The sequence below is a fragment of the Melospiza melodia genome, chromosome 11 (genome assembly GCF_035770615.1).
Source record: "Melospiza melodia melodia isolate bMelMel2 chromosome 11, bMelMel2.pri, whole genome shotgun sequence".
Taxonomy (NCBI): Eukaryota; Metazoa; Chordata; class Aves; order Passeriformes; family Passerellidae; genus Melospiza; species Melospiza melodia.
In genome coordinates, this window is record NC_086204.1 from 5,650,789 (window position 1) to 5,662,880 (window position 12,092).

Genomic DNA, 12,092 nt, shown 5'->3' on the forward strand with positions numbered 1-12,092 from the left:
AAGCACTGCTCCGTATGGAATCAGCATGGAATAATACTCTGGGCTGGAAGAGATCTCTGGAGATCAGCTGGTCTGATCCACTCCAAGCTCTGGTTAGATCAGGTCTCTCCAGGATCTGAGTGAGAGGTGTGCTGGGTTTGGCTGGGAGCACCAAAAGGGTGGGGGTGCACAGGAATTTGGGAGGGGACACAGCTGGAGCAGATGACCCCAGCTGACCCAAGAGATGCTCCAAACCATAGGGCATCATGCTCAGCATGCAGAGCAGGAAGAAAACTTTGAGGTGATGCCATTCATCTTCCCAAGCCACTGTTACACATGATGGAACCCTCACAGAAAAGAAGATTGGCAGTCTATGGATATACATAATTTTGTCAGTTCATTCCAACGATTTTACTGCTCTTTTGACTCAGCTCAAGCCTAATTTTTTCTAACCCTGCAATTTATGCCATTTACTTTCTTTTCCCTCCTAAACAATTTTAGCGCATCTCACAAAAAAAAAAACAAAAAAAAAAAAAAACCCAAAAAAACAACAAACAACAAAAACCCCAAAACGTTAACCTGTATTGTTTCTTCTCTAGGACACTCTGCTTATTTCCTCAAAGGACAAATTGTCCACACTTCTGCTCATTTCCCACTTTCTGCCCCAGTCTGTATTTTTTCTTGATAAGAGATGTTCAAACAAAATACTCGGGCATCCAGTGTTCAAACCAGAAGAATTACACACTAACTAGCTAAGCAAATACCCCACAGGACAAAAACATACATAGAGGAACACAAAATCTTGGCCTGCTTCTCATCGCTTATTTTGATAGTCCAGGCTATCAAACAGAGGTCATGCTCAGAGAGTAGGCAAAGACTGTAAAAATACTTTAGGAAACCAACTCAGAGAAAAGTCAGCAAAGAAGTTCCTCTCTCCCTTCAGGGATTAACAGAATCAAATTTGTTTTTTGGCTTTCAGAAATAAATTCTGGTCGAGGACTCACACCAACAAAAACTGAGGTATTCAAAGTGCTTGAATTTCATTTTTCATCTTCCCAGTTTTACAGTGAAAGGGTTTTTTAGTTTGGTTGGTTTAGGATGCTTGTTTTTTTCAGTAGGCCATTTTTTTGCATCACACTTCAAAATTTTGCTTTAAACAATACTCCCCTCATCCATATTTTACACCAATTATATAGCTGTAAGAGCAGCTTTTCTGAGTTGTTCAAGTTCTTCAGGAAATTCTAGTAGTTCATCTAAAACATGACAATACTTCAAAAGTCAAACTCCTTTTTCAGTTAACAAAAACAGAAACAAGGAGGAAAACTACAGAGTTGTTGTGGAGACACTTAACATAGAAGTAAATAAGAGAAGTACCTCATAAAATGTGTGGGGAAAGCACAAATAAAGCAGATTAAAAAATGAACAGGTGAGATTTGAGCACTGATGTGAAAGAGAAAAAAGGATATTTAATGTGTTTTAATTTAGAAGCTGTTACATGTGAAATAAAAAGAGTAGGTGGAACTGAAAAATAATATAGCTGGAGCAGTCTGAAGGAGAAGGAAGTCAGGTCTTTAAGATAGGTGGGAACAGAATTGGAATAATTCAAATACGAACAGTTTGATTTTTATGTAAGAGAAGAACAAACCTGAAGGAGGAGCTGAAGTTGGCAGCATATTATCAGAGCACAAGACACAGTGTTACTGACATGGAACCTTTCCATACATACAAGATAAAAGCATCGTGAGAAAGGCCACAAAAAGAGCAAATTTTCATTTATAAGGTAACAGGGAATTATGGAGTGTGAACTATAGTTCTGCCAGGGAGGATGAGAGTGAAACAAAGTTTAAGTCACGAAAGTCATTGTTGTATTAAATAAGGCAGATTTTTAGAAACATCCAACTTTTAGCATTACAAAATATTCTGATGAACATAGAATGATTTCCAAATGCCTTCCAAATAACTGATTTATGAAATGATAATCCTCAGTATATTCTCTTATTTAGAGGGAAGAGAAATAATCAAGAGCAAAAAAATACAGTTTTAATGAATCTGAACTTGCATTGAATTCTGCTCACATGAATTTTCTGCTTACCTTAGTTACATAACTAACTTGAAAAATTAATTTGGCAACTACTGAAGTTCATGTAAAGAGAGCAGAACCAAAAAATAAAGGTAACAATTTTTCACTAAAAGCAAACCAGTAATAGAAAAACCCAGTATTTCGATTTTCATTCCTTTTTATGAGTTATATGATACACATTTTTTCACTTAGAATCATTCAAATGAAACCTAATGCTGACAAATCACAAAACTTCGATTACCTTTCAAAAGGCTGCCGATTTCATTGCTTCTTTATGCAACACAAAATCTGAATCCCAAACCCTGTATTTGATAAACACAGAGAGGGTGGCACAGCATGTAGCTGGATGACCTCTGCCTTTCCCTCACTGCACACCACAATGCACTGTTTTCACATGTTAAGGACTGTGCAAAAGTCTCCCAAAATACAACCAACTGTCCTGTTGGTTGTGTGCAATGGACAGCCAAAATGACCTTTTTCTTTTTAACACAACAAATTCTGCATTTTAAGCCCTATCTTACATCCTCATATATATCTGATATGCCCTACCTTTAAAACACTTTGTTCTATGTCATATACTTTCAACACAGGCCCTGCATCACTGTCATATGAAATGGCAATTATTTTTATATGTCCCAAAAATAAACCTTAACTGGGCATCCAAGAGATGATCCTCCCCTCATGTATTGCACATAAAATTGAGCCACTGTGACATCTCTAAATTTGATGTACAAATGCTTAAAGCTGAATAAAAGAAAGTGCAGAAGAATTATTGCTTCAGTTCAGTAGTTTTGCTCCCACATAGATGACAAAGCCAACTAAATGCTGCACAGTGGAGGTAGTCTGGTAAACACAAACATGTTCCACATGTACTGTGCTGTCTGATCCCTGACATCTCAGAGAACAGGCAAGGAAATTAAACTGGAGGTGTAGTCAAAACTCTAGGGCAATGCATTAGTAATTTATCAATTTGTAGATTAGAATCTACTTCCATCTTTGATATAATCAATGAGAAAAAAGATATATCAGTGTTAGAAACACTCAGAAGTTATGTGTTGCCTGGCATTTAAGGCAGCATGCCAGGCACTTAGATTAGACATCACTTACACTCAAAAAATACCAGAAAGCTAATGATCAATACTAAAAAAAGGCATATCACACTGAGGGTAGGGAAGCTGTTGGTTAAAACCAGTCTTTTTAGTAATCTTTATACAAAAGTGCTTAATTTTTTAATTACATGATATTGTGCAATTATCTAAGCAGTGGCAGCTTGAGGCCACCCAAAACTGATGACTGAAAAACTTGAGAAGATCCTTTAGCAATAGCAAGTTTGAATTCCTAATAAGCCAGCAGGATTGCAAATCCTTTTTCAAACTGATTACAGATAGACAAGGAAAGACAACCACTAATAAATAAAGCATCCAAATTATTCAAAATAATCAGCTATTGCTTCCAGACAAGATGAAAACACCAATTTATGCTCATTTTGTGTCTATTTTGTACCACAATCTGAACAGATTTTATGAAAGTCATAAAAAATCAAAAAGCCTGAGATCCAAGAAACAGAATTCACTATGATCCCTCAGAGCTGAAAACTACCTTTATTAGAAAATATCCTTTACTATCATTCTGCAAAAAAAACCCAAAGGCATCACCAGAATTTTCTGGAGCATTCATGAACCACAGGCCAGAATTAGGGAATTATCTATTGCCTTGAACCTCACAAAGGAAGTGTGAGGAACAGATTTTATCAAAGAAAACATCCCTACCCACAGTGTTCCCACACACACTGTGCAGGATGTTGAGTGGACACTGGGGAAGAAAAGAGGGATAAAAGAGCTCAGAGTAAATCACACTCCTTGGGTGAGTCCCACTTCCTGGAACAGAAAAAAAAACCTTAAAATCGCCAGTTTTCCTTTTAATTGATAACCCTGCAAATACATTAAATACCTCTGCAACCCACAGAAGTGCTTCAAGTTCAAAACATTTCAAGTACTCATCTTGTAACACAAAGACCATACTTGCATGAACAAACCTAAATACAACTGTAACTATCAACTGCAACCATATTAAAAATAAGTCCTCCACACTCAGTATTTGTATATTAATTTAGGAAAGTATCACATGATCACATTCCTCCTAGCAGCACAATAACAGCTCCAGAAGTCAATTGAGTGCATTTATTTTATGATTTTTGAACTTGTAAGGTGTAAAAATAATCCATTTTGGATTATTTTACAGACAGAGTCCATAAAATGACATCAGGCTTGTCAGGAATATTTTCCTTTCATTCTCTATTCTTAGTAGTGTCTGCATTTTAAAACTCTTCCCTTGTGGAACTACAGAAAGGGTCCTTGTCTGGAGATAGCTACTGGCCAAATGGCCTCATGAATTTAGGATTTGTGACATATTAGTTCATTTTTATGGAGATGACAAAAAGACTCCAAGACAGATTTAACTGATCTTCTTTAAGACCCAACTTTGCTCTGCATTGGATTAATATAACAAACAGTTCCTGTGAAGTACACAAAGCTATTTTTAATTTGGATTAAAATGCAGAGTTGACTATTTCAACACTAGTCATGTAATTTTTCTCACACAATCACCCTCATTTGTTCACATCATAACCCCTATTTTATCACTAAATACTCAGTAGTTCTATTCACTCCTAAAACATCACCTCCTCTACTCCTTTGCCTTCCTGAGTACTGAAAAAGCCTCTACCCTCCCACAACACCTGACACACTTCTTGACTTCCTCTGGCTGATCATTTCTGATCATTCAGTATTGTCCACCTCTCCTCTCCTGTACACACCTTTTTGTGGGACCAGCAGAACACCCCCAGAGCTTTTCTGAAACTTTCATGGTCCCTTGTTCTTTCATGTCTATTTTCAATGTCAAATCCTACCATCTCCACACTGAACTTCCACACTCCTGAAGTTCATTTTTCTATTGTCTATGTCTTTTTGTTCTTAGCGTTCAGACAGCTAACAGGAATAGGAAGATGAAAGTTTTATTTTCTTCAGCTTTTTATTTTTTCCCTCGGCAAACAAAACACAAATGGAAACAGTTCTGTGTTTCTGGAAGTCATTTTAGAGTGTTCCACAAGCACCCCATAGCTCATGTTTAGAAGCTTTTTGGCAGGTAAGTCATCTTTTACCTGTTTCAGGATATCTCCTAAACATTCTGTGCTCACTCTGCAGCCAACTCACAGATGGGAACAAGAGCTCCTACCCAGACACCAGGGAACACAGAAAGCTTCAGCAAAAGTAGCTTCAACTCAGTAATAATCAGCTTGAAGAGTATTTTCTGGTTTTGAACAGAACTTCTCCTTCTTACAGTCATTCTTAACCTTCCAACTTCATCCTGACTCCAGAAGAAACTCAAATGGAGTTATCTAGTGTTCTCCTGAAATGTCAAGTTTCATTTAAAAAAAAAAAAATCTAATAATTCAAATATTAGACCAAAAGGAAGGTCATCATTTCACACATGGTCTAAGCAAGCACTGCTGCTAAAAGCAGCCAACCTATTCATTCCTTTCTCCCTTTGTTATTTATTTCTGGGACTACATCTTCCTTTAAGTGCTTCTGCTGGAAAGCTATTTCCCCCAACCCTTAAGCTCACAAGTGCAGCCACTTCATCCTCTGCAGAACAATGCTAAAATAAAATGCTTTCTGAGCTTTGCTTTTTCCAATAGTGAAATATCCACACCATCAGTTCTGGGCATGCTCTCACCTTCCTTAATTCTCCAGAAAGGAGAAAAAGGAGTTCAACCAACTGTGCTCTGCACCTGCTTACAAGGTTCTACTTAAGGTTAACTTTTCTGCATATTAATAAAAGTTGATACTTAAATCCACTTTATTTGAAACCTTTACAGAAAGGATAAGAACTTCCTCATTATCCCATTTTATATTTTTAAAATTACATTTAGAATTTAATAGAAGGCTTCTTATTAAGGAGTGTGCTTTACATCTTAGGCTTTAACAAGAGATTATTAAAATTATTTTTTAAATTATCACCTCCAAAGCAAGGGACCATAAGTGATTGGATTGCCAGAAATATCTATTACAATATTAGTAATTAAAAAACAAAAGTGAGGTTGACCTGAAATATCTCTAGGTAACAATTACACAATCTCAGCAAAGGTCTTAATTTTTTATATAGCTGGTCACATGAAAAATCAAGCTAAAATGAGAAAAACTATCAATAGCTAAGAATGCTATTTAGAGAGTGTATGAGCTTCATTTTCTACAAGCACTTGTTAAAAGACATTAGGCCTAACTTTAGTATAGAGATTATTTAAAATCATTATTGGCAGGTACCATGTTTGGCCTTTCATTAAAACAAAAAGAAAAGAATATTGGAAAATGCCTTCTTTTTTATGACCATCTTTATTCATATACTCATGGCACAAGACATTCCAGTGAGCTGTGTGCATGCAGAGTACACAGGAATCAAATAGTGCATTCTCATACAGGAAAAATGCAATGTATAGTGCTTTTGAAATCAATTAAAGAATATTCTGTGGGCATATAAGGAAAAAGCAAAAAAAGAAAAAATTAGAAAAGGAAAAAGAACCTATATAGCCAGGTAGCTATCACACTTAAGATTAAAAAAGAAAAAGCCTTCTTCCAAGGCCAAGACAAGACATTGTAAACTCAAGGGGTTTTTTTCCATCATCATAATTAGTACCCTGAAAAGAAAAAAGAAAAAAAAAAGAATGAAGAGATTTATTTAGAAAAACTGCAAATGACTCATTGAACCTGCATATCCTCCAGGATAAAGAACTTCTCAGCACAGAACTCTAAATGTGGTTTCCATGAGAACAGAGGCACATCATATTTTTAATGTCTTCTCTTAGGAAGTAATCTACATTTAAAATATGGAAACTAGCATTAGAGAACTAAACCAAAGTTAACTTAGGTTCATACTCCAGTGGAATACTTGTTCTCTGCAATAAGATAAAGCCACGCTGTAATAATACCAAGAGGACAGTATCCATGTTATTCCTAATTGTGCTGCATTCACCACATTCTGAAACAGCTGCATCCTTCCCAATATTGGAAAAAAATATTTAATTATTTGAACTCTACCCTATCAAACAAGTTTAAGATCAATTTGGCTCTACAACTCACATCCAGCAAGGAAAACAACACCAACAGCTGAATTACACTACACTGATCCACAAGTTCCAAAAGCCAAATCTGAACTAATTCTTGCTGTGAACAGCAAAACAATACCAAACACCAATGAAACAGAAGAAATCCTTTGGAGAAAACAGCATTTGTACTATTCAGAAGTAGCACCTGATACAAAGCGGGGACTGACATTGCTGATCTGTGCCCATTCCCCTCCCTGTCAGGAATCAGATCTAAGAGCACCTGACTGTGGGGGTTTTGCAAGCTTGGTGTCACCTGGGATATGTAGAAGGGTTTAGCTTGCGAGAATAACCACGCCTGCCTGCTCCAGCCTCTGTTAATCCCAGGGTTCTGACTCATATTGCACAAGCTAAAATCCAACACTTACCAATAACTAAGAATCAAGGAAGAATTTTTCCACAGTAGTGAGTAAGACTTTTTACAGTACTGACAGAAGAGTGGCAGAGATCTGAAGAATAACTTGGTAAAACAATCACAATTCCTGGTAGATCAGACATTCAGATCAAAAATGGCACAGGGAAAGCCTATTCTGAATGCTATGGGCTAATCCTCAGAGCACAAAGAGACAACAGTAGGCCAAGGGCCAGCAAACAAACAACAAAACAAAAAATTCCACCCACCAAGAGGGAAAAAAACCCCAAGATTTCCAACAGTGGGAAATACACTTTGGAAGGGGCAGGCAAATACACTGGGTACATGAACTGCAGCAATCTCCAACTGAACCAGGAGATATTTTAATAAACCCTAGATATAAGTGAGGGAAACTAAATCACATGTTAAGCAGTTAGGGGATGAGGAAATTCCCCATGTGAGCCTGGGAATTTTTTTTGTTTTTCTTTAAAAACAGGCATTTAGAACCTGTCATTTCAAGCCTAATTCCATGCTATCCTCTTCAGTAGCACATCACATTCAAGGCAAATGACTTCTGACCAGAAGAAAACACCTTTGAAAAGCATTTTCTAACCTGCTGGCAGAGCACAGGTGCCTCAGCAACGCATTTGGAAGCACACAAAGATGGACACACATCATCTGCTGCTGCTATTAGAAGACATCCAAACAATGGCTTGGCAAAAATACTATTACTCCTAACAGAAAGACAGTGGTGATCTTTTTATCCAAAGCAGTTGTATTAAGAATTATTGAGTAAATTAACAGCAGAAATATAATAGTAGACTATCCATGGAAACTAAGTGCTCATTTATCCTTACCTTCTTCTGCCTCATCCTCCTGGGATGACATAGGCCCTCCTCCACTTGTTGGGGTGACTAATTCTTCCTCTCTGGCAGATTCTCTTTGCAGGCTGACAACTTCATAAATTGCATCTCCAGCACTTGTGTGGCTTTTTCCTTCAGACTAAATGAAAATACGGGTACGTATTAGGTTGAAAAATAAGGCTATACAATAGTTCGGTCAGGACTGCTTCAGATTTCTTGCCTTGGCAAAAACAGATGGCAGTATCTGACAGTTCTGTTTCTCTCAGTTTTACAGGTAGAAAATATAAATCAAACTGCACTATTTCCAAAGTTGCCTCTTAACAACCATTTTCAGTATTGTTCAGAACAATGATTAAAAAAACTCGCTAATTTAAACAGCTATAATGAGTTTAAGTCAAAGAGAAATCTCAGCTAAAGAAAAGAGAAGAGAACAAAGAGGAAAGACATTGGAATAAGTGAAACAGGAACTGAATGCCTGAGGGGGGGAAAAGTAATGTTTTTTGTAGGTAAAAGTAAAGTTTTTTTGTAGGTAAAAAAGAGAATGCAGAAAAACCTCACCCTTCAGAAAGGCTTTAAATTGTGAAAATCTCTTTTTAGTCCTTTACTCACTAAAAACCAGGAAAATGTATCTTTCTTCAGCAGAATACAATTTAAAATACACTCCTTCCAATGAGAAATGTAATGGAGCCTCATGGCAGGGGGTCTGGAACTAGATGATCTTGAAGGTCCCTGTGAACCTACACCATCCCACAGTTCTATGACTTTCTTATGAAAAAGAAGCCAGTTAACTATAGTTTAAGCAGTTGCAAGTTTAAAAATAAAAAGAAGATATGGTTTTCCTTTGAATTACACTTATGAACACAGCTATTTTTCAGTGACATGCTGTGATGACTACATTTTTAGAGAATTGTATATAATTGTAAACTAATGATGGTATTAAATGAAGCAGCCCAAAATGCTGTGCTTTTTTTTCTTTGTGCATACTAAAATCATCAAATCATCCATGAAAAATAACACAGTTATTTTTCAGTTAGAGTACCTTAAACTTGGTTGGAAAACAAATATGATAAAGTTGAAAGGCTCCACAGTATCTGCACTGGAGATATACACCAACTACTGACCAACACTTCCAATTTCAACCACCTGGTGAAATGATGCAAATGAGCAGCTTAAATAGGGACTGTTTTATTGACACAGTGTAAGTTATTTTATAGTGAGAAACCTTTCCTCATTTATTTTAGATTAATAATTGAGACCCACTTCCCTTAAAGCAGAGCCTCCAATTATCAGCCAGTTTGCTGACTGAATCTCTCATCAAGTCAGCTTAATGAGTTTTGGGGTATAGGCATAAATAGCCTGAACTCTAAAAATTAAGTAGGGTAAGATTAGAGCTGTTACCCCTGTTTTATTCTCACATAACACCATTATTGAGTAATTACAAAGTACTTGGTTAAATCAATCAAGTATTGATAGCACTTATGTTATTAAGCATGGGTATCTATAGCTTTTATTTTTGAGAGAGTAAGGCATGAGATACTGTGGGTTTTGCTGTATGTTAAAATTATTACAAATCTTCAGCTCCTTGCACATGTTCTGGTTAAGTGCAAGACCCACCTGTATAAAATGTAAAAAATTTGACTATTGGTTTTCTCTGAGGCACAAACTCACCATTACAAGGACCATGTTCCAACAACAAAACTGTGCATGAGCAAAACAGTAAGACAGCTAGAAATAACAATCCTAAATGACACATTAACCTGCATTTCTGTCAGCTTTTAGCATTCTTTATACCTGAGCACACATCTTACCCATCTCAGTTCAGACTACTAACTGTGCCTGAATCCTTCCTCAGAACGGTTATGATTTTTATACAATCTACTTAATGCTCAACTGACTTCCCAAGAAGTTCCCAAATGGCTGATCCCACTGCCATCTGCAGAGTTATTTCCCAAGGAGTAACAGTGCCCTGAGGTACAGGATCTTTCAAAGGTGTTGGCAGGAGCAGTTACTGCAATACAACTGAGAATTGGTGAAAAAATACTTGATACAAATCACCCAAAGAGATCCTGGCAAACACAATCAGGACCTCATCTTGCAGAAGGATCACTAGGACTAAAAATATTCCTTTTTCAAAAATCTGCACAACAGACTCTGAATTTTGCAGCAGGAAGAAATGCACGTGTTTCTTCAGGGAAGACAGGAATGTGTATGTTTGTCACATTATAAGGGGTGAGAAAAAGAAAGCTTCCATATTACCCAATTAAAAATGGTACAGTTGCAAGTGATTTAAAAGGCAAGATGAACTGATAAGAGATAAGTATCACACAGCTGAGAACAGAATACTTATAAATGTATTTTCTTTAATGTCAAAAGGCAGATATTCTTATTTGCATGTAACAGTCAGCTCAGATTTTCTTAAATTCCAAGTTGCTATGCTAATCTCTAGAAGAAATATAGAAACAACATTGCTTGAGATTTATTTACTCCCTAAGTGTTAAACACAGCAGCAATTTTCCCATATAACATCAACACAGCATGGTCTTTTCAGACCTATTGCTATGCTCTACAAAAAGATGGCAACTCAAACACTCCCATTAGGCTCAGTAAAATTAAATCCCTGCTCTTTAGTTCCATTAGAAGATCATGTACTGTGGGCATTGGAACAGTGGTGCAACCTGGCCTCTGCTCTTCACGTTTGGAGCCAATACCAAGACATAAGTCTGTGGAGAAAGCAGGTGAGCAGTGGCTGCAGGAGGATGCAGCTGCACAGCATGCTACAGTGAATGGGCAGATGTACTCCTGTATGTACCTCAGCCAAGGCCAAAACCAGAAGGGACTTGAGCTACAATCATAACAACCTCACTCTCTTACATCTCAGCATCATCACCTTTGTCTTTAATAAGCCACATTCTTACAGCCATCTGCCCTCATACTGTAAATGTCAGCAGCCTTTGGATTTTACAATGAACAATTACAGAGCCAGTGCCCAGTTCTACCAGTCAAGTGGACTTGCTTTAGTGATTGTAGAGAATTAAAGACAATTCAATAGGCAGGTTCAAAATAGTTGAAGCCCACAAAACAATGACTTACAACTCATTACAGTTCAGTTTACAAAGTGTGGTGGGTTAGAGTTATTTCCTACACAGTGGCTGTTTAGGGCTTCTACTGGAAATGGTGTTGATAAGACAAGGGAGTTTCAGCTCCTGCCCAGCAGCTGCTGACACAGAGTCAGGGCCACCCCACCAACAAAAGGGCTTGAGGTGCACAGAAAGCTGGGAGGGGACACCGCCAGCACAGCTAACCCCAACTGACCCGAGGGATGCTCCAGACCATACGGCATCATGCCTGGCAAGTAAAGTGAGGGTAAGCAGGAAGAAGGGGGGATGTTTGGAGTGATGGCATCTGTCTTCCCAAGCCAATGTTACACTTTTCCCCAGGGGATGGCTGAGCACCTGCCCGCCCATGGGAAGTGGTGAATGAATTCCCTGTTTTGCTTTGCTTGAGCACATGGCTTTTGCTTTCCCTACTGAACTGTCTCCATCTCAACCCACGAGTTTTCTCACTTCTACTCTGCTGATTCTCTCCTCCATCCCACCAAGGGGGAGTGAGCGAGTGGTTGTGTGGGCCTTGCTAGTTGGGGTTAAACCATGACACTGAAAC

General features: G+C 37.7%; 1 protein-coding gene across 5 annotated transcripts in view; it reads right to left on the reverse strand.

Moving 5' to 3' along the window:
• The window catches only part of RABGAP1L (RAB GTPase activating protein 1 like), a 228,623-nt gene that overhangs the window by 184,044 nt on the left and 32,487 nt on the right, over positions 1 to 12,092 (reverse strand). For all 5 annotated transcript variants that reach the window (XM_063165422.1, XM_063165423.1, XM_063165424.1 and 2 more), the window contains one exon: positions 8,427 to 8,571. In XM_063165422.1, coding sequence (XP_063021492.1) covers positions 8,427 to 8,571 — 145 coding nt within the window. The remainder of the gene's footprint in view (positions 1 to 8,426; positions 8,572 to 12,092) is intronic.